The sequence below is a fragment of the Diadema antillarum genome, unplaced genomic scaffold, assembly GCF_040938485.1.
Source record: "Diadema antillarum isolate AM-2024a unplaced genomic scaffold, OU_Dant_1.0 seq00001469_RagTag, whole genome shotgun sequence".
Taxonomy (NCBI): Eukaryota; Metazoa; Echinodermata; class Echinoidea; order Diadematoida; family Diadematidae; genus Diadema; species Diadema antillarum.
The window spans coordinates 917,900-941,273 of record NW_027272208.1 but is presented as its reverse complement, the minus strand read 5'-3'; the positions used below and the strand labels follow the sequence as shown (position 1 = coordinate 941,273).

The 23,374-nt window shown below is 38.5% G+C and overlaps 1 protein-coding gene across 1 annotated transcript in view; it reads left to right on the top strand.

Moving 5' to 3' along the window:
* Positions 1 to 19,663, top strand: part of LOC139709753 (uncharacterized) — a 50,831-nt gene extending 31,168 nt beyond the window's left edge. Inside the window, exons 9-19 of the mRNA XM_071621715.1 lie at positions 1,120 to 1,273; positions 1,644 to 1,689; positions 2,588 to 2,678; positions 7,643 to 7,693; positions 8,933 to 9,023; positions 10,510 to 10,614; positions 11,808 to 11,986; positions 13,880 to 13,969; positions 14,780 to 14,882; positions 16,869 to 17,053; positions 18,875 to 19,663. Coding sequence (XP_071477816.1) covers positions 1,120 to 1,273; positions 1,644 to 1,689; positions 2,588 to 2,678; positions 7,643 to 7,693; positions 8,933 to 9,023; positions 10,510 to 10,614; positions 11,808 to 11,986; positions 13,880 to 13,969; positions 14,780 to 14,882; positions 16,869 to 17,053; positions 18,875 to 18,998 — 1,219 coding nt within the window. The 3' untranslated portion in view covers positions 18,999 to 19,663. The remainder of the gene's footprint in view (positions 1 to 1,119; positions 1,274 to 1,643; positions 1,690 to 2,587; positions 2,679 to 7,642; positions 7,694 to 8,932; positions 9,024 to 10,509; positions 10,615 to 11,807; positions 11,987 to 13,879; positions 13,970 to 14,779; positions 14,883 to 16,868; positions 17,054 to 18,874) is intronic.
* Positions 19,664 to 23,374: the final 3,711 nt, after the last annotated feature.

The following is a 23,374-nucleotide window of genomic DNA, read 5'->3' as shown; positions in this document are numbered from 1 at the left end:
ATTGAATGGAAATGAGTAATATTTTATTTTCATATGTTTTCAGTGATTCCATTCAAAACCTTGTGACAGATTTTAATTTGTCTTGAACTGAAGAAGTTATATTCTCCATAACTTTTAAAGGAGCATCACACTCCAGAATGTACAGTCTGAGTATCTGTGATCAGGGGGGTGTTTCATCAACGTTTGTCAGCGCTGACAACTTGAATCACCATAGTAACAGTCAGTGAGCAGAGCATCTCAGCCAATCAAAACCAAGAATTTTGCTGAAATTGTCAGCGCTAACAAACGTTGATGAAACACCCTCCGGGTCTGTAATCAGTCTTAACTCTTTCAGGTAGTAAGACATACCAAGTAGATTCCTATCCAAGTGTGAGCTAATGTCATGCTATGTGTTAATGAGAAGCAAGGGTCTCTGCAGAGAACTGCAGTCACACACACACACACACACACACACAAAATATACATATATGTATATATTGTCGCTGGGGTGACAAGACCTTATATCTGCAAATTTGGTGAAAATGACTTTTTTGGATTAATTGTCAAATAACGGGTTAAGGTTAAGTGTCTTACTCCAAAAATGAAGCCACCACGGCATGTCAGAGGAAAGGCTATCCCATTCGCCACAGTGCTTTGGCCGCCATGTTTTTTGGCTCTCCTGAACATTTGACATTTCGTAGATACGAGGTCTTGTTGCCCCAGCGACGATATAAAGATATCAGGGAATAATTTTCTTGGTATCGCATAGCAATTTGCTATGCATTTTGGTATGACTGCTATACAAAATGTAATTTGCATAGCAGTTTCATTACATAGACTTGTATACCATTTTGTTGAAAATGTATGTCCATCGACAAAAATTGCTATTCAATTTCGAGAAGGAAAATCATTCCCTGTATATATTAGTAGGCTGCAACTTGATGTGACTTCGGTTTGTGTATGTGATACGTACACCAAAAATGAACTACAAAATATAAGCAGTCGTAAACAAACACATGCAGAGATGTATCACACATCGTGTGGGAAAACTTGAGCGGCTTGAACCGATAGTAATATGGACTGTTCACTGGTTTCACCGTCTTTCAACCACCCCCCCCCCCTATCCATTTCATCTTCCAGCATGTCAGAATCAGAGAGCAATGAGGAGGTAGAAGGTCTAGACATGAACAGTGCCTTTTTTGCCCGTGCTGCCAGTGGGAAAGTAAAAAAACAGACAACTCCACCGCCCAAGAAAGAAAAGAAGAAAAAGGGCCGAAAAGACGAGTCTGAATCGGTAAGATTTCAATACAACACAAAGAGAACAAAACTTCTGAAGCTGTAAAAACCGTCCTCTGTTGCAGCTGTTGAAATCCTATCAGTAGCATCTTTTGTGAAAAAGAAAAGAACATATGTCAGTAATGCTGATCCATCATAATCATGTCCTTTGCATTTCTTGAATTGCATTTCATCTTCAACAAGGTTTTGTAGTGTGATTTCAAGAATTTTAATTGTCATCACAACCTGGAATGTACATGTATGGTGGCTTCATATTGATCAATTATGCCATTTTCTTTGCAATATTAATAGCTGAAAAATGAACTGCATGCTTAAGCTCTGTATTTTTTTTTTTATGAATGAAGTCTCCTCTGTTTGTTGTTCATCAGATTGAAGACATGGATCCTCAGATTCTTGAAAGTAGGAAATTAGCAGGTGAGTACACTTGGTGAAGAAATGATGATCCATGTGTTGTGAATGGTAATATGAGGCAAACAGTTTAATAGACTGAGCGACAGTACAATATTTCTGTCCAGGTCTACCTCAAAATAGAAAATTGCACACGGCTTACAAAAACCGTTGCAAGGTTTATGATCTATTCATTAGTTAAAAACATATGATTTGGAAACATTTCAGAACAGTTTAAGCAATGGCTTTAACAACATTCAAGAGCTACAATGTACCAGTCGATCAAGCTCATGGTAGAAATTTCATGACAAACAAAAGTTAGGCAGTCTAACACAGGGACAGTTTGCTTCAAATAAGACTTGAAGGGTGTGCTGTGGATTTTCTCCGTGTGCACCATGCAAAGTACTCCAAAGTCACATCACGTAACTCAATTTTTATACCCCTTCCATAAACTCAATAAATGGGGATGATATTCCCATAATTACAGAATAAAAGTAGAGCAGGACCTAAGGAATGTGCACACTTTCTAAGCTGCTATTATCCGCTTAATATCCGCATTGCAACCATACGTGGAGTTCGTGAACACAATTGAAAATAACACACAGTTTTTTGTGTGAGTGTGCAGTCAAAGGGTCACCTTTACTCCAAACACATCATCAGAAGGGTTTGTGCTGTTACCATGGCGATTATCCATCTTTTTCAGTCTATTTCCTTTTAGTGGGGATGGTAAAAAACAAACAAATAGAGTGCATTATTTTTAGCATTTGTGCATGCAATTTTTATTGAATAGTCGGTGTTACACTGATGGAGATAATTTGATGATGGATTTGTGATAGGGGTGTTACTAGCTGACCTTCTGGCAGATGAATGTCCAGTCAAATATGACCACCCTGACCATGATCTTATCTTTTCCACTGCCTTGCAGTTAGAGGCAATGAAATGGCCAACAAAGGAAACTACCAAGCTGCTGTGAAATTTTTTTCAAAAGCAATAGAATTAAACCCAAAGGACTTCAGGTAAGCACATTTTCTTTCCCAAATTTCTGTTGACTTTTCGGTCACAGAACATTTGTGTTCTTGTTAGAGTGTGAAATCTGTTGAATCATTCTTAAACGTTTGGATGGTTGAAATGAGAGAGGTTTTCCAAATTTTCAATTCAATTCAATTCAATCTTTATTTCCGATTCAATATATAGATAAAAAATACATGTCAATATGAGCACATTGTACAAAAGTGTAGATATAAAAACAATGAAAACATTGACAAAACATGAAAGTATTATGAAAAAAAAGAAAAACAAATAAGGAAAACAGATAGCATATAGGTACATAAAAACACAATCTCATTAACACTGTGTGTGCAGTTAATCAGAAAATGGTATGTGCATAGAAAGCCAGAATAGGCTTTGCACGAGTTCTATGAAGAGACATGACTGAACATGTTCATAGTACTGTGAAAGTTACATGTGTATGGCTGTGTTGTGGGTTCATGTCTCTGCAGTGATTATAATATTGACATGCCCATGAATGTGTTTGTCACACTGTTAATAGTAATGAAATAGGTCGAAGGAATACAACAGCGAGTGAACGTGTCAATGTATTGACTAAACATGCCGCATGAATTCACTGCAAATGTGCTAGTGAGTCCAGTATATGAAATGTGCAAATGGGGAATTTCCAGTCACACGGTCATGGACTTTGGAACCAACCTTTTTTTTTTCTTTTTTTCTTTTTTTTTTGTGAGAGCAAGAAAAGGAGACCAATCCCGGAACTAGCTTTAGCTCATGTGGTTCATGGGAATTGTATCATTATGTGGTTTTAACTGCATTTCAATGTTTGTTAGCAAATGATTGATTGTGGGCCTTGACATTCCCTGAACCTTGTGTATGTATGCTGGTTGCAGCATACATCAATGTATGTATGTACAGTATGTATATGTGTATATTTCTAAAGCATACATATGTTATGCAGCTAAATCAGCATACACAATGTGATCATGTAACACACAAACCCCCACAAAAAGGCATACTGGTTGATTTTTTAAAGGTTTTTGTTTGTTTGTTTGTTTTGATTTGTTTTATTTTTTTTCAAGCATCATCCATTATCTAGGAGGCATTTCATCAAGTGTTTTGTCAGTGATTTTCTTAGCTAATCAGATGCAAGGATTTTCATAGCTTTAGACAGTTATCAGTGACAAACAAGTTTCATGAAATGCTGCTGTGGTGTGTTTGTTTGTTTTGTTTTGTTTTAAGAATAAGCCTTCTTATGTCTACTGTAGTTGTGAAGCTTGGAATCATACAATTGAATACAAGTAAGGCTTATATCTTTTAAGATAATCTTTTGTAGAGCTACTAGTAGTATGTGTTTGGGTTTTTTTATGCCTCCGCCACGAAGTGGTGCCGGAGGCATTGTTTTCGGGTTGTCCGTACGTCCGTCCATCCGCATTTGTTTACGTGATAACTTGAGTAATATTGACTGGAATTTTACCAAACTTGGTCCAAGTATAAAGTATGATGGGGCAATTACTTGATTAGATTTTGGGTGAAATCGGCCAAAGGTCATAGGTCAAGGTCAAATCATGAAATTGTATCCGTTTACGGGATAACTCAAGACTGGATCAAGCAAATTTCACCAAACTTTGTCCGAGGATGATGTATGATGGGACAATTACTTGATTAATTTTTGAGTGAAATCGGACAGAGGTCAAAGGTCAAAGATCAAGGTCAAATCCTAAAATTTATCTGTTTACGTGATAACTCAAAACTGGATGAAGCAGCTTTCACCAAACTTGGTCCAAGGATGATGTACACTGTATGATGGGGCAATTAGTTGAGTAGATTTAAGTGACATTGGCAAGAGGTCAAAGGTCAAGGTCAAATGCTAAAAATGTTGCTATTTCCCCCATATCCATGCAATGCCCGAAGGTATTTTCGTGAAACTTAGTGTAGATATGAACTACTGCGTAAAGATTCTCCAGAGAGTTTCATGTCATAAGGTCAAAGGTCAAAAGGTCAAAGGTTAGGTGAAAATGTTTCAATTTCACTTTTCTCGCAAATAGTTCAATGTATCTTCATGGAACTTGGTACATACGCATGTACTGACTGGCAGGGATTATCTAGGGAATTTAGGGGTCATGGGTCAATAATCAGGGGTCAAAGGTCAAGGTCAACTCCTCAAAATTTTACTTTTTCCCTCATATACTAGTATGCAACGCTTGCATTATTATTTTTAAAACTTGATATACATGTATAACCTAGTGGAGATTCTCTTGGAAATTTCCAGCCAGAAGGTCAAAGGTTAAGGGTCAAAGGCCAGGTTTAAATGCAAAAAAAACCTCTATTTTATACTGTAATTACACTCTTTCTTCATACCTTGAAAATGACTCAATGCATAAACTTATAAAAGGGTCGGTCAGGAGTCAAGTAAAAATCCACAATTCCCCAAATACTTGTACCTGCACTCTTAGACAATTATAACAAACCTAGTTCAAGGTAAGTCAACATTCAAGACATTTCTGACAAACCTGTCATTTCAATATTTTGCCAGTTATGTGAAACTGTCATCACACATTGTGAAGACATTGTACTATACACCTATTTGGGAGAATCATGCATTATGGCAGAGGCATCAGTCGCCATAGCGACATTTCTAGTTTTCTTTTGCATGACTTTGGTTTTCAATTTTTCACCCACAAGTCACATGATTGTATGCAAGAGGACCCTTTGCAAAGAAAGATTTACAGTTGCAGCAGAATGAAAATAGTGTACAATAATAATGGAAATAATTAATATTAATATAAATTAATATAATAATTACTATCCATGTGTCAGAATTGAGGTGACATTAACAGAAGCATCAGTTCCAACATTTTTTTTTTTCCATGTGAGCATAATCATCAACTGCATCAAATATTCATACAGTGCACTCCCGTTACAACGAACACGGTTATAAGGAAATTTCGTTATAACGAAGTAAATCTTCTGGTCCCAAAATTATCACCATTAAAGTCTGTGGTAGAAAATTCGCTTATAACGAACACGGTTATAGCGAAATATCCGTTATAACAAAGTCTTTTCCGAGCGCCACCAACAAAGAAAAACAAAAGAAATGTGCTCCGTTATAACGAAATGCGAATTGCTTTCGAAAATACGTAGCGGAACAAGCATTTATAGCGTCTCTGCATGGGTGAACACTTCACACCACTGTGTGTTTGCTCCTTGTGTCACGCACAGTTTCTGAGGGGAACTTGCGTTTATTATTGTAATACAGTTATCCCATCACATTTCACATAGCTTTCCAGTGTATGATGAGTATTCAGCAAACATACTATGATATATATACGTGGTTCCTTGTTTTCGTTAGGCCTATATATTGTATTTGTTCGGTTATAACGAAATTTCGTTATAACGAAATAAAACTGCCGGTCCCGAGCATTTCGTTATAACGGGAGTGCACTGTACTTGCTAGTCTCAGTCAAATTGCTGTTTATTCAATGTTATCTGCCTTTAACTTGGGGAGGGAAACAGATGTATTGTAAATATATTTTCCACAGAAAGCTGTCGTATTGGACCTTGCTCATGATATATTGGAAAATGATTCTGTATGTACACAGCTTCTGGTCCAAAGTGTAGTTCCTTGCTCCCTGAATGTATTTCTACTGTCAAAGACTCGGTAGTGTGGGGATTCAATGGAGTGGGAAGGTTTACCCAGCTCTGATATTTTTGAGAATCCCTGTATTACATCCAAAATTTGTATAGCTTTGTCACTGATCTCTGTAGTGTTATGCATACAGTGGAAGAATCTATACTGGAGTCCACTGTTGCACATGAGTGTACACTTCGATTCACATATTCGCGGACTGGTGCTTTTTGAGATAGTTTTAATGCACATTGTACCCCAGTGGGCAGCGAATTAATTGGGCTACCCATGAATCCCCACGCTACCGGGTTTTAACCCTATCTTAACTTGGGGGGGGGGGTCAAATTGACCCCCCCCCCCCCCCCCCCGACATTTTGTGCCATGATTCCGCAACGCGCAAAGATTTTGCCATGCCATTTCATGACTTTTTTCCTTGAAGTCTCCGGCATATTTTGAGACCAAATTTGCGACCTCCGGGTACACCGTTTTGAAGTTACATAATGTTTTGCATACATGCATGTCAACCCAAAAACAGCTCAAATTTGTGATATTGTGTGCAAATCCAGTGCAAATTGTGTTTGTTTGTCTGTTTCTTTTTCGTTGAATTGATATGAATTAGATTATTTCAAATTTTTATCATTGGAATTAATCAATTCTAATGTAGATAAGCTTGAAAAAGTTCCTGCAACAAATTTTGGCCAAAAAAACCCCAAACAATAGAAAACAAAAGGTTGAAAAAGACAAAATACATAAGAAATTGCATTTACTTAAAATAGAAATCACTATTTGTCTATTGTATGACCATCTAAATCTTGTAGTTGACATCAGGCTCTATGTTCGGGCAAAATTTTGCAGCGATCGCGCCATTGGCGGCTGAAATCTGAAGGGGAGGGGGGTCAGTTTGACCCCCCACCCCCAATTAAAGCTTGGTCTCAAATAGCCCAGTTAGAATAGGGTTAAAGGTGGGGACAAGATGTCTGTATTGGTTGCATTATTAAACTGATGCCGATGAAGAGCAATGTATGAAGGACGGGCACAGAGGGTAGTGTGGGCAGCTGACAAGGATGCTATGTCATGGACCTTCCATAGGACAGTGCACTCAAGTTTCCATGTAGTCCATATTGGCTTTTGATAAATAATTTTTAGTATTAAGGGACATTTGTGGAGTCACTGTAGTTTTATTTGATTTTGTTTTTGTTTCAACTTTCTAGTGTCTGTTGCTCTTGATCAACTGTACTTAGAACAACTCACTCATGAGAGCATTTTTCTCCTATGATGACATGATACTTTGAATTCCTTGTTAATGATTGATTTGTTCTTTCGATTTCTGTTCATTTTCTGCAGGTTCTTCGGGAATCGATCATTTTGTTTTGACCATTTACAAATGTATGAAGAGTAAGTAAAGGCAATTTCCTCTAATATGAAAAGCTAGCTTGCAATAGCTGTGTATACACTCACTGTAGGTAAAATTTATTTGATATATGTGATAGTAGCATGAGAAACACCTGATAAAGAATATTGTTGATTACACTCTCAGGGTGCGCTCGAACGCTCTAAAGCGAACCAAAGCGAACTGAACTAAAGCGTACCGTACCGAACTGTGCCAGTTTTGGAGCGTTCGAGCGCTCTGTGAGAAAGCGTACCTCACGAGCTATTTTTAGAAAAGGTCACGCTTGTTTACAGCAAGAATGTCATTCACCTTGCGCTTGACCTACTTACAGCTGTCCCGAACAAAGAGAATGATGTCTTTGCATTGTGACGTATGCGCATGATACGCGCATGCTTTACAACAAACTTTTGGTACGCTTTGGTACACTTTTGGAGCACATCGGGAAGTGGTCCACTTTTGGCTCGGTACAGTACGGTACGGTACACTTTAGGAGCGTTCGAACGCTCCTCTGGCGCGGGTATGGTACGGTACAGTTCGCTTTAGGAGAGCGTCGAACGCATCCTAAGTTATTGTTAATTTTTTTTTTTCTTGAAATACAACGTAGAGCCTTTGATAGCACATCATCAATTTCATTTTGTCTTGATGTGGTAGTAGTCAAAGTTCTTGGACTACCAACATTTTCGGTGCCATTTTGCTTCATGCATCAGTGTAGTGTGGTTGCCTGCATTATGGTGTCATGTGCATATCATTGAATAACATAAGTACATTATGTCAAGTCCATGATTCAGGGTGCTCTAGTTTGTTAAATCACTTTGAATGTGATAATGGTGGTGATGATGATGATTGTGGTGGTGGTGGTTGGTGGCAGTGGTAGTGATGATGACAGTGATAGTGATGGTTGTGGTGGTGATGACAATGATGACGATGATGACGATGATGATGATGATGATGATGATGATGATGATGACGATGATGATGTGATGGTGCAGAGATGCCAATGTTTGTTTGTTTCTTAATTACTATGCATGTGTATTGCAAGAAAAGTAAAAATAGTGTTTTTCAGCCCAAAATAATGCCTTTTCAACCTAAGATTGAATGCTGCAATGCTGTTTACAAGGTTGGCATACTTGGATGATGTTGATGGTAATAATGTAGGTGGTGGTGGTGATGATGTTGTATTATGGTAAGGACAAGAGAGTGTTTGCATTGTTTTAGTATCATTACCCTTTGTTCATTCCTTCCAGGGCACTGAAAGATGCAGAAGAAGCTATCAACCTAGATAGAACATGGGCAAAAGGTTACTATCGCAAAGGTCGTGCCTTGAGTGGCTTAAAAGTAAGTTTCAATCTATGGTAATAGTACATTGTCATAACAAATAAAAGAATAGCTTGGTTGCCATGGCAGCCAGATAGTTCGAATTCAGATAGATATTGACCAAATGAGTGAGTGAACACAAGATGTTATTCTTCAGTATAGTATACCTGAGGACTGTTTGATCATGTTCCCATCTTGATTTATGCAGTACTAGGGAAGAAGGTGTCATGCACATGATACTACCTTTAATCATTTGTTTTCTCTTCAGCGTAGTAGGCAGAAAATTTCAATGTTCCAACCTTCAAAGATTCCACAGGTGCATCTGTATCCTAGGCAACGGTGTCTTGATATTTATTTGTAATACTAATGTGATATGCATTTTTAGATGATATTCATACAATTATTCATTCTCACCATGTCTTTGTAAACTACCATAAATCCAATGACGTAATTATGTTCAGATGGTGATCCCTAACCTCGAGGATAGCTATCTTCCAGGATATGCTCTGGCCCCGTAACCATAACTCGCGTTCACACGACGAAGCTTATCCTCTAAGGTAGCTATCCTCGAGGATAGGCTCACTGCCTCCTGTAACCACGCTTATCTACAAGTTCTTATCAACAAGTTCTGTCCACACGATGCTTAGCTATGAGTAGGGACCCCCAAATAGAGTGATAGAGTGCTAACCCTGAGGTATCTCATGAATAGCTATCTTCAAGTTAACTTCAAGGTAGCCATCAACTACGAGCCCATCCTCGAAGATAGCTATCCTCGAAGTTAGGGATCACCATCCGAATGTAACTAATGTTATTTTGTGTAATGAATAAAAATGAATGTGAAATTATCGCCTTGGTGGAGAGAGGGGCAAAAATCACTCCTAGGTCGATGGTCACGATCAGTGAGCTTCGCCAATATGTAAACAAGGGCCATGTTCCTAATGAAGATATTAGTAATTAAAAGTAAATGCATGAGCAGTTTACGCATCCCAATGTCCTATGTGCAATAGTCTGGTTGCTCAAGTTAGATGATAGTACGTCGTCATTTCGACAATTTCATGGCACGTGTAATATTATAGACATGTTATTGACAGCATTGATACCCAACTCGTGGTGCTACTACTCAATTTATGCGTTCAAAGACTGAGAGTTGTGATATTCACTCATGTGAGTGCTTATAGAAATTTCTCTCCAGTTGCTTGAAACTTGATACGTGTGTATTCTGCACTAATGTGAGTTTGCTGCAGCGAGACCAGTGATAATGGTGATGATAGAAAGTGATACTGATGGCCTCATGCTTTCAGAGGATATGCAAAGAGTGGAAAGATGTTACCAGCCAATGGCATTCTGACTCCAACACAACAGTATTTGAAAGATTGTGATGTGTTCTTATATATTGATGTGATGGCTTAGAAACATCTGTATTAAGTGCTTAATAATTGTATTGTATTATTATTACTTGTATTATTATGGCTCTATTCTTTGTTTGTTTATTTTTCTCGTTATGCAGCTTTTCTCAAGTGCAGAAGTTGCATTTGAGCATGTTTTAAAACTAGATAAAGACTGTGCAGAGGCTGTGCTTGAACTGAGAACAGTGAGGGTCATCAGACTAAGGGTAAGACATGGGTCATGACCATATCATGTGACCCTGCATCACGAAAGCCAACAAAAAAATGCCAGATGAGGAATTTTAGTTGAGGGTAGATTCTGAATGAACAGTATGAAAATGGTGTATAACTTGATTGAAATGGACTCGAGCTCCTAATCTAATTATTGGGAACCAAGCACACACTGGATAAGCTTGTACTTAGCAAAGATGCTTCAAAGTGTAGTGTCTATTGAAGCATTGAATTCTGCCAAGCCACACAAGCTGTGCAATGAATGGGACCAAAAACAAACAAACAAAAAACAAACAAACAAACAAAAACCAGGATGTAAAACACCATAGTAACAACAATGAAGGGATTATCAGACTCAGCTGAAATTAAGCAAGATATATTAACACATTCTATCTGTTTCTAATACCAACTTCAAAAATAGCTGCGTCATTCTTTCCAAAGTTACCGAGTTGAAAGTGAAGAGTGTGTAAAGGATTTTTAAGAAAGGAAAGGGCAAACGTAATCACAATATTCAACAAAATAAGCTCTAGAGAAATCTCTAAAAATGCTATTTCCCATTTGCTTTATGATCCCTAGCTTTACAGTATGTGGTAGAAGAATTGCTCTTTCAGAAAATATGAAAAACTCCAGATTGACTAGGTCGATCAATTTCACCTATTTTGAGTCCTCACGTAAAATCAGGGCGTGCCACTTTTGGTTGGTTTTGTGATGCACGGTCGCATATATTGTATATACAAATGATATTGGTGATATATATATTGGTGATATTGGTGCTTAGAAATTAGGGCTTCCGAATACGCAAAATTTCCAAAAGACACCTTGAGATCTTGCCATATACAACAAACACTGCCATGACTATTAAATTGTATGTTGCAAGTAATCTCTGTTATATTTCTTGATGAGGGAAAGCTGAAATATCTCTCAAGATTTTCGTCTTTCTCTCCCTTTCTCTTAATTCTCTCTGTGTCTTGCTCTTCTTAATCTCTTGTTTGCTTCTCTTTCTCTTGTCTCTCTTTCTTTGACTCAATCTGTTTGTCTATTTGCTTGTTTGTTTGCTTTTGCTCTGACTCTTGTATATACATATCTCTCTGGCTCCTCTGTCCAATCTCTCCCTCTCCTCTCTTACTCCTATTGAACTCTTTCCAACTCATTCTCCCCCCCCCCCTTTTCATCCCTCCCCCGGACACAGGAGATGGGTTTCAGCGAGCAGCAGAGTGAGGAGGCCATCATTGAATTCGGCTCTTTCCAGGCGGCCCTAGAACACCTGCTGGCGAGGGGGGACCGTCGGGAAAACAGCGAAATGGAAGAGGTTTATCAATCTGATGACGAGGATTATATTACGCAAACCATCCAAGAGAGCAAACTCGAGTTAGTTCATTTCTTTCTATTCACATTTGGGTCATTGCAAGTGTTCTGTTCAGGGAATAATTTTCCAGCTCAAATGTGATTATTAAATTCAGCTGATGAACAATATTTCAGATGGTATCCTGTACACTTCTATGAAAGAAAACTGCTACACAAAAGATAGTGGTGTAAAAATGCGTACTAAATTGCCATGCGATTCCAGGAAAATTATTCCCTGCTGTTGTTTCTTGGGTTATTGTTTAGGTATATATACATGCATTACCTCATAACGTTTTCTCTAGGGAAAGATTTGAGCCATGGGGTCAAAGGTTAACCTGTTGCATAGTGGAACCTGGTAGCCTGTGTATTATGTCATTGGGCATTTCAGAATTCAGTATGGAACAGGTTAAGCGAAATGCCAACATTCCTGTTTTCCACATTTGAAAATGGTTAAGTTTTGTCGTGATGTTTGGTGTATAAGTATTATCAGGTATTAATTATGTGAAACCACCTCATTTTCCAAGATATACTGTAAACCCATTGGGAGAATGATGCGATACAGCAGAGGTAGACCAGTTGCCATAGCAACATTTCTGGTTTGTTTGGAACATGGAAAGTGAAATCAAATGATTAGCCCTTGACTCTGCAACTGAATTATGTTGTGAAATGTGCAATGGGAGCAGTGTGTGGTGTATTATAAGTCACAAATGCTCTTACCACAAGTATGATTGCATGAAGACCTTAACCCTAAAAAGGCCGGGGGGGGGGGGGGGGGTTTGAATCAACCCCCCCCTCGACATTTTTCGCGACTACTCCGCCGCGCGAAATTTTTTGAATGTGCCGTTCACTGACTTTTTACTTTCAAGTCTCGCGCATCTTTTGACACCATTTTCGCGAAAATCGTGCATACCGTTACGATGCTACATAACATTTTATACATGCCTGTCAGACCGAAATGGCTCAAAAACGTGATTTTGTGTGTAAAGTCTATGCAAATTGAGTTTTCTTTTCTTATTCATAAAGATATGATTATTTTCACTTTTATAGGCTGAAACTAATTAATGTTAGCATAATTATGCTTGATATAGGTTCTGTCATAAATTTTGTGGAAAAAAAATGATAAAACAAAAGGTCAAAAAAACAAAGAAATACATAAGAAATTCATAAAACAATAAAATACATGAGAAATTGACTTTGATACCAAAATTTTTTTTCAAGTACATTGTTAGGAATGCTACAAAGAATGTTTTTACCAAAAATTAGGATTCTAGGAGCTTTAATTTCTGATTTAGAGCAAAATGTATGATTTTATGCATATATTAGCATAATCAATTATTATGACGAAAATTTCCATTTCTTTTTGTATAGCTTGGTAGATTACGCCACAGGTAATGCACATGCCAAATTTCATGGCGATTGCGCGATCGACGGCCGAGATCTCAGGGGGGGGGGGTTGAATCAACCCCTCCCCGGCCACAGAACACCCAAAAAAGCCCGGCCTGGTTAGGGTTAAAGGAGGATTATGCAGTCTTTTCTAGACTTGATAACATTGTCAGCCAAGATAACGGAGCCAGCCTCACAAGGGAATGTGTAGTAGCAGACATAATGATGCCTGTACTCTGTGGCAGTGACGTAGGCATGCAGAAGGGCATTCAGTTCTACCTGTGCACAGAATAGTGAAGCCCTTACATAGATGACATTACTTGAATGGATTACAAGATTCCAGCGTGATACATTTAATTTCTCTGTTGCCGTTGGGATGCAGGGCAGGTTCAGCTCTGAGTGTGATATAACTAATAAGGTTACTACTCCCTCGTTTTGCCTTCCCAAAACTACATACCTTACATTGATCTCATGAATGATTGTGGTGATTACCAGATATAACAGTGGAGAGTTTCTCTGTCTTTCTGTCCTCAGTGCAAGAAATCCCGAAAATCTGCGATCCCTTTGGATAGGTAATCTGCAACAAACTGTAACAGACAAGGAGCTGAAAGAGCTGTTTAAGCCGTGAGTTGCCAGCGTTTCTCTTCTTTCAATTCAATTCAAAATGATTTTATTTCCATATAAAGTAATACAAAGTAATACATAACGCTTACATGAGTACATAATATTTAAAGGAACTTTGAATCACGTAAGTTTCAACAAAATATGAATACAATCATTATAATGATATCAACTCTGGTTTGGATAAATAAACAAGTAAGCAATACAATCCTAATGTATAACTCTACATGGAAAAGAGGAATTCACCAGAAAAGCATAGCTTGTAAAATTTGTGATTTACTCTTTTGCTAGTGACAGTTTGTCATAACTGTTGAAGTTCAGGTATTTTTAGTTTAGTTGTTTTGTTTTTTATTTAGACTTAAATTCCATGCTTCATGACGTCTCTGAGGTGTAGCATTGCTATGATGATGCACTCCGTTTTTCTACATATTAGAGTGGGTTTACCGATGACCTCACAATTAGTTTCTGTAGTGAGAAAAGTGACTTGTCATTGCTATTATAATGGTAATCAGTTTTATTGTTTGACTTGTTTGTTGTAGCAGTACAATTAGTCTTGATTTTCGGTGCCAACATTTTCATTGTTTACATCAATAGCATTGTGTATTAATTTGATTAATTGTATTGTTATCATCTGTGGGACTGGAAGTGGAATGGAATGGATGTTTATTTTATGGTGATGTCACAGATGATACAACAAGTATTGTCAAATTTTGTGTTGGTTGTATCATTGACAGCCATATACATTGTTGTGCCTCTCTCTAGTCTTGATGTGGTTACAGTAATACCGTTCCCTCTTTGTTGTCATATTTTCAGCTATGGAGAAGTTGTCAGCATGAGGCGCATGCTGGAAAAGTTTTGTGCCTTTGTAAACTACAAGGAGCCCCGAATGGCCAGCCGGGCTATGGAAAAACTCCAGGTCAGTGAGACCGTGTTGAATGTATTAAAGACGTAGAAGCGTGGGTATTCACGAGTGGTCCAAGGCATTTGCTGCCCACTGGGGTACATTCGAAAACCATGTATACCACAGGTCAGCAAATAAGTGCATTGAAGCACATGCTCATCTGCAACAGTTGACTCCAATCAGGGAGGTGTTAGAAAAGGAGAGACAACTCTTCGTAATTCATGCAAACACCTGTTTTGGTTCAAAGCGTTACAATGGGATGTCTAGCATTCCACTATATGCTTTGAAGTCATGCTCTGCACCGCTCTAGTTGCAAGGCGAAGTTCGGAGACGAAGAACGCATTTCACCTTTCGTTGAATTACAAGCTTTATTTCCCTGTAAAATTTTTAATGAAATACTCGAATTGATTAAGAGTAGTTTAGGAAAGAATTCAATATTATAAACGTGTATTTCTAGTTTCTTCGTAATGCGCAAATTGAAATGAAATGAAAATAGGCCATCTTAAAAACCTAATATTTTTCTATAATGCACACATTTCCGCATGTTAGTTTTCTATCCTTTAATCTGGGATATTTTGATCTTTCAAATAAAGTACTCCGCTAAAGCATGCACCAGTTTGCTGTTAAACTACTTGCTGTTAAAATTGTCAGTTTTTCACTGCATTTTGATTCGCTGCTCCAATTCAAGGTACACAAATTCATTGTTGCCATCACATTGAAAGAGAGAGAGCAAAATGCAGTAGGGGCAAGTATTTCTAGATGTGAGAGCGCTAGTCCAGATTAGTGATGCTCTCTTTTGTCAAAGCACCTGATTTCCACCTGTAGTTAAACGCATAACTTCTCGGCGGTGCCGCGCATGACTTCAAAGGAGAGCAGGAGTTGTCTCTCCTTTTCTAACACCTCCCTGCTCCAATCAAGATTCTTGTGCTGTGTGTGTACTTTCTAAGAGATCAGTGATAAAGCTGTACACGGTTTGTTACAGGGATTCTTGACTCTATCCTAGCTGGGTCAGTCTTCCCCGTCCACGGTATCCCTAGCGTACCGGGTCTTTAAATGTTAAAACTTAAAGGGGACCTCCGGATGATTTTCAGACTTTTACATTTGAACAATTATAAATCAGTTAAACTGAGTACAAAGTTTCAGAATTTGTAGTGATTGGGATGAGGATTGAGAATGTTTTCAAAATTTAGAACAAATTGCAATGAACAAGGATGATGACATGGCAGCCTCATCATAAGAATGCATGAGTTGGGGCTCATGGAAGCAGAACAAAAGAAGAAGGCATGCATAGATTCTTCACAGGTGAACTTGTTGAGGAAGTAGTATTGTAATGGAATTGTACTGCTACATTTCTGAAATGTATGAGGCTCTGATGTCATCAACACTGTTCAGTGTAATTTGTTTAAGATTTTCAATTTATTGGTTTCTCTGCTCAAGGACCACAACAAATTCCAAGAATCTATTCATGGAGCTGTTGATTTATGTACTACATGATGTGAAATTATGAAAATCGTCCGGAATGTCCCTTTAATGATTGCTTATTGACATGTATCTTTAACTTGTAGATACTAGCAGGTTGAAATAAGAAAGAAATTGGATTACTCTGTGAATTGATAGGGTGTTATCTAATGACAAATTGAATGTCAGTGCCTTGGCACTTTAACTGAACAAAGATGCATCCAGCATTCCAGTTCTTTTTTCTTTTTTTTTCTGGTCCTGGAATAGTGCTTGATACAGTATGTTGTTAGATGGTAAAGCCTGTCCGTTCTTAAACCTCATAGCTTGTTAATGTTGGGTGTAATTTCAGATGTGAACAAAAATAAAGGAAGTCAGTTGATTTAGTTGATACTTTGCTGGGGTATGCTATATGAGGTGTAAAGGCACTTATTTGATTAGCGAATCCCTCAAGATCAAAGAGTAAAACTCACTTTACATATGTCACAGCAAATAGTCTTGCAATGATAGTTGGTTGTATGTCTTCTTTCACACCGTTTCATGCAGGGGAAAGAGTTTCATGGCAAATTTCTCCTAATCAAGTTCCCCGACAACCCCATTGAGCATCACCCGGCCTTAGGCACTACCCAGGAGGTAGTAGATGCACGCTTCAAACCTGTGATCTTGCGAAAGAACCAGCCAGCTCCAGGCAAACCCAAAGTGAAGCCGACGTTCATTCCCCAGGATCAGAAGTAAGTGATATACATCAGAGTGGTATGTGTGAAAGAGACCAGTTGTATTGTTTATGCTACGATGACACCATGTTCTCGGAGGCCACAGCAGTCACGTTTCAAGCCACCGTGGACAAAAAGGGACAGACGTGAGACAACACTGGGGGACGGGATGGGTAAATGTGACAGGCCCATATCAGACTTTTAAACTGTAAAAGAATTTGCCATTGCAGTCACGGTGCTGATGAAAAACCTATTACTGCAGAGTAAAATGGGATGAACACAACAAAGCGTGACAGCACATAATAAGCCGTAATAAAACTTGGAGGCAGTCCTTCTAATTAGTGGAGTCAAAAGGGGCCTGGGCTTTCAAACCCTGCAGAATCTTTGTCAGAGGCAAAATGACAAACAGGCAGGGAAAGCAATCACATATAAGGAGGACTACACACAACAAGAATAGTGAGGGGAGGGCTAGGGACATGGAACAAAGAAAACAAAAGGGAAGGGTTGAAAGTCATGGGCAAGGAGCCCAACAAGTAAGGGGGGAGGATTAAAGCAGGAGAGTGGACAGGCAAAGGACAGAGGAGGGTCAGTGAAGATCCCAAGGATCTTAGGGGACAACCTGAGAAGGATAAGGATGAATAGGGAGGTAACATCATACAAGATAAAGAACAACACAGAGGGATAGAGAATAGGAAAAAGAGTGAAATAGCAACAGCATGAATGAAGGGGTGGGGGAGGGGGCTGAGCAAGCAGCGAGCCCTAACCTGGTGTAATTAAAAAGAAAACAAAATGAACGTGAGAGTCGACCCACAAATGCAAATTACAAAACAAAAATAGTGTACTCTAAAATGCTAACAATAATTTAAAAAAAATTATTTAATTAGTGAGACATGACGGAAAATATGTATAGTCTAGCCTGACCAGACGTGAAAACACCGTCTATAGTTGCAGGTTTACTGGAGCGAGAGTGGATGGGGGGGGGGGGGGGGAGGCATATATCCCACCTCTCTACAGCACACTGTTTCAGGCAAACAAGGCTGCTGTGGTTTCCAGGGACATGATGTAATTGCAGCCTTCTGCCAGGGATTTGCTTTGAAAGGTTTCCAGTGAAATTGTGCCATATTTTGATGATGTGTTGTGTGTGACATGACTGCTGGGGAAATTATTCTGATAGTGTTCTACAGCCTTTCAAAATGGTCATGTAATATTACAGGTGAATGTCATGGACGAAGCTGCCCATAATTTGACCACACCACTGTCTAAAATTAGGCTGCCTGCTACATGTAGGAACCTATGTGTTTTTACGCACAGTCGTATCTTGGTGCCGGTGCCGATATATCAGCAAGATTCTTTTTTTTTTCTAGTTGCTAGACAAGTCACTCTCTATTGGTTATGTTTCCTAATTTTTTATTTTGTTATCGAGATGTATTTGAAATGGGTCAACAGTATTGCATAAATGTTCAAATTTCACTGTTCACTTGATATAACAGAAGTAATAATGTTCTGACATGTTGCATCAATTTTGTGTGATTTTGATTACTAGTATACAGGCAACCTCGCCTAAGTCGAATTTATTGGGACCAGCGAAAACACTTCGACTTACACGAAATTTGACTTCCGCGGAAGTCGAATTTTTCTTCGACTTGTATTTCCTGACGAATTTTCATAATGCAGTGTCTTTTTGTGTTTTTATTGGCCGTAAAATTACAGTAGACAGTAGTAATATGTTGTAATTAGTATTTTTGTTTTGTGTAAGTTTTAAAAAAGAATCTTGTAGCTCAATTATTGTACTGCGATAATTGAAATGATGTGATTTCTCTCCCTTTCCCTTTTCCCCAGGGCTAAGAAGTCAGGACCAGTCAATGGGAATGAGTGTTATTTCTGGAGGACCACTGGATGCTGGTATGGGAGCAGTTGCCGCTATGAGCACCTACCCCAGTCTGCCGGCGTTGACAAGAAATAGTACCAGCTGCAGAGTGGGCGCACACATATGCAAGAAGAACAAAACAAACACATACACTGTACACGCACACACGCATACGAACAAACGTGCTGTGACTCTAATGGACAGTCAAGTCATTCCTGGCCAATCTGGAGCTGGCAGTGTTGTTGCTGTGGCAACAAGCAAAACCACAGTTAGTAGGAAAGACATCTTAGGAGTGAGAAAACAAAATATTTATCTCCTATTCCGGGTACATGGTAAACCAATGTTATACCCGTCTTCTTTTATTTATTTATTTTGTTTCCTAAATGCCTCCATTTGCTTCTGCATTTTTAAGACCATTTGTAGGGTTGCTCTTCTGATGGAAGAAACTTTGTGCAGATGTGCTCAAGAAAAAAATCTTGAAAGTTATTTCCCATGGTAAAATGTTGGTGTAAGGGATTTTTGTTTTTAATGAAAGCAGCGCCCTCACCCTCTCCTCTTTATTTCTTTCTTTTTTTTCTAATTTGTGTGTATATTTTGGGGATAGGGACTTTGTAGACGGTAAATATCAAGCAGTCCAGGGTAAAATACTCGACATGGAGAGAGTTCAGTGCCACAGGAATTAGTCTGTGTTTAAATACTATGTGCAGAATAAAATGTTACTCTCTTGGCAAGAAGTAAAGTCTGGTGCCAATCATTGCCATTCTGTCATGATCGGGAAGGAGAGGCTAAGCCAAGTTACGTCCCTGCATGGTTCCTAGTCCATGCTTACATGTTTGAGTGTTCTATGTATCTTTCCTCTAAAGTTGTTCAGGGCATTGAATATGTTATGAGTCTGGAGATGAACGTTGAACGTTGATTGAGACTTCTTTCTTTGGACAAAATGTGTTTGATTACATGAGATTTGATTGGTATGCATTCCACATAGCCATGCACCAAAGCTGTGTCTCCACTGTCTTTTAATGTGCAGTGATGTAAAGATGGGTGCTGTTATGTAAGAGGGTAGTCGTGATGTAAGAAGGGTGTCACAATCGGTCTTGACTTCTTATGGGCCATTGGCATGCAGAGTGTTCATGCTGCTTTAAACAAGCGTGACCCTCTCAAGAGTGATTCTGTGTCTCTAAACCAGGGTAGTACAGCGGGACAACAATATATTGTCAACCAGTAATGAGAAGCCATGATGAATGCGTCCAGTGCAGATCAGTTGACAAGACATCTCACTCAATGAGACAACAAAATGATGCTCACTTCTCTGACAAAGACGGGAGATAGATGCTCAATTTTCTGATGCCAATTACAATGTGATGTCTCTGAAGTATGTCTATGTTGTTCAGTTTTTTAAGTTATTATTGTATGTAATGACACTGATGATTTTTTTCTTTTTTTTATTCACAGGTACTGTCATATTTATTAAGTTTATTCCAGAATTTCATGCAGAATTACACCCAGTAGTATATGCACACACATGCACACACACAGAAAATGCTTTGGCAAAATTGTTATGATTTGATGTGACAAGTTCAGTTATTTAAGGAACGGACTAAAGACAAAGATTTGTGCTTCTGTCTCACGATTATTCGATGTGTGGATATGTTATTTCATTGCTAATGTGACACAGTCTAGTGTTGCAGTCATACGCTGAGTGATAGGATAGTAATTTGGGAAATGAAGGTGTAGAATTTGTTATATGGTTGAGAGGGAATGAGTCCAAGGTACTTCCAGGGGAATCGTCTTTTGCAAATTGTACCTGTGAGCTTAATGCATTCTGTGATATCATGTTTTCTTATGATAAATGATGGCATAGTTACAAAACTTTTTTTTCTTTTTTTTTTCTTTAAAAGCGCAATCTTTGAATATTTTTATACATCTTTTTTACCATCTTCATTTATTGAGGATTGTGAACTCCATATAAATAAGTGCCATAAAGTTGTGTAAGTGTGTGTTAAACAGTCATTACATTGATTATATTGTATTGATACATGTAGTGAGGATCGCTTGGAACCCCATGAATATTTGGGTCAAAAGACTTGCTAGGTTGATCCAACTTGAAAAACTTTCCTCTTTACTCAAAATAAAAAGAAAAAATGCACAATTTTCCCTTTAGATAATTATGTTTCTGATAAGTCTTGATGTGTTCTTCATTTGAGGAATGATAATGGATAAATTTTGGTGAAATTGAGTGCACTCTGAACAAGACTGTTTGTTTTTTTTGTTTTTTTGTTTTTTTGAAGAAACGTAACACTCTTGCCCAATTCCTGTGGATTGGTACAGACCTTACAGCTAATGCAAGAACAATAGTAGCAACCTGTTGTAATCCGTCATATTTACATCATCATGACGACCAGATTGCTGACTGATAAATGTTGTTTGAATTAAGGTTTTTCTCCCATTCTGAATCCTTAAAAAAGGAAATATGTTTGGGTGTTAATGATTCCATGACAGCGTGCTAACAAATGCAAAAAGTTTGTGCTCGATCTTCTCTTCAGATTTGCTCGTCATTTTAATGCCTTGTTACCAATATATAGTATGTTAACTTGTCTTTCTGAATCTGGATGAAGTTTGATGCCCCCTTGTGTGGACTCTTGAAAACGATTTGATGTAATTCAGGATCATTAGCCAGAAATTCTGAGGCTAAGGTTGTGGGAATTTCAATCAAACTAGTAGCTAGCCTCAACAGTGATAAAGTGCTGTTTAGAATACTTGGGGGGAATTACAACTTGTACACAGAGACGTGAGATCCCCAATGAATTCCAATTTTCTGTGTTGTACTCATCCATGCTGAAAGGGCTGTCATGGAGGGCTGACTATAAGTGGTTATCAGTTGCTGAAAACTAGGTTGACCACAGTTATATGTTAGTGGCATTGTAAGTTATGTATCCCTTGACAAAACTTGGGCAGAGCAGTTGCCAGTCATGTTTCTTTGTACATGTATGCGATGCCGTTTCGAAATTACATCAAATATGAGCCATGCATTGGCACAGAACTAAATCCTGTTTGTATTTGCATCTGGCATTGCTCGAGCTGCATAGGAAAGAGGGAACACTAAAGGACCATTCTTTCTTGCATTTATGATAAAATCTTCCTGCATCTATGGTATGGCAAAGATGGGTCAGAACTCTTCTCATGTGAAAAATGTCTCGTGTTCAGACTATGTGACGAGGTCTGTTTGGCCTGTAAAGCACAGTGTGCTCCAGGGGGCACATGTAAAACCTGTCTAAAATGCAAGTGACAGAAATAAAAGAAGCAAGGAGACTCACTGGACTCTGGAACCGGACATTGCCTTACTGTGGTGCTCATTTGTTTCATTGCTGATCGAAATACCTTCGTATTTAGTTATATTGAATTTATTTAAATACATTTGTATTACACACATATTTTGATCTCATGTAGTTGGTATAGGGTACCTGTTTTAATGGAAACAGGAAAAACCTTTTTATCAACATCTATTAAGGTAGACAAAGGGTTTGCAGAAAAAGTTTTTTTTTTCTTCTGTCACACCAGTGAAAAGGCTGGTACTATGTTGTGAATACAAAATGGCAGTTTCTGTTGTGTCTGCGTGTTTGTGTGTTTGTGTGTGTGCATATTGTGAGTGTGTGTGTGCATGTTGTTAGTGAGTGTGTGAATGTGTGTGTGTGTTTGCTTAGCTCATGATTTTGATCGTGATTGATTTTGATGTTTGGATTTATCGAGTTCAGTCAGGTGGACATAGTTTATGTAGGATGTCTTGTTTGGGGCATTTTGAGACATAATTCACCTAATTTGTGCCAAGTTCTGCTCTTAATTCTCATATATTGTGAAAAAAAAAAGATGGAGATGAAAATATTGAAATCAAATTTTGGTACTGCATGCATAGTGTCTTGTCACATCGTGCAAAGAATACAGAGGAGGGCTAGATCAGAGGGTGCTTTTCAGAGGCTTTTCTCTAGCCCTCAGGTGGCAAATAGCATCTATTCACCAATATGTTGTTGCACCTTGAGCCCAATACACTGCTGACGAAAGCCCCACACAGTACTCAAATCATTGGATGGATAGGGTAGGCCTATAGTGATTACAGTACTTTGGCAAATTTTGTACACCAGCAAAAGTGATGGTGATTGCAATACTTGGGCCATTGTGGCTCTGAATCAACCGTAGGGATTTATTTAGCATCACTGGTAATTGAGGGTTATGATCTGATGGTGTCCAAGCATGCAGGGTTCGCCACGTACTGTCTGATCAGTGGATGTCCGACAAATGCAAGACTCTGGGACTGTGCTTCTTAAAACAGAACGCCGGCAAGAAAAGGTAGGGGCGGAACTAGAGATAACGATATACACTTTATAGTACAGTAATTGTATGAAGATATGGAATTGAAATTTGGAGCAATAAAAAGGAGACATAAACATAAAACTTGCAATGAGCATTTCCAAAGGCAC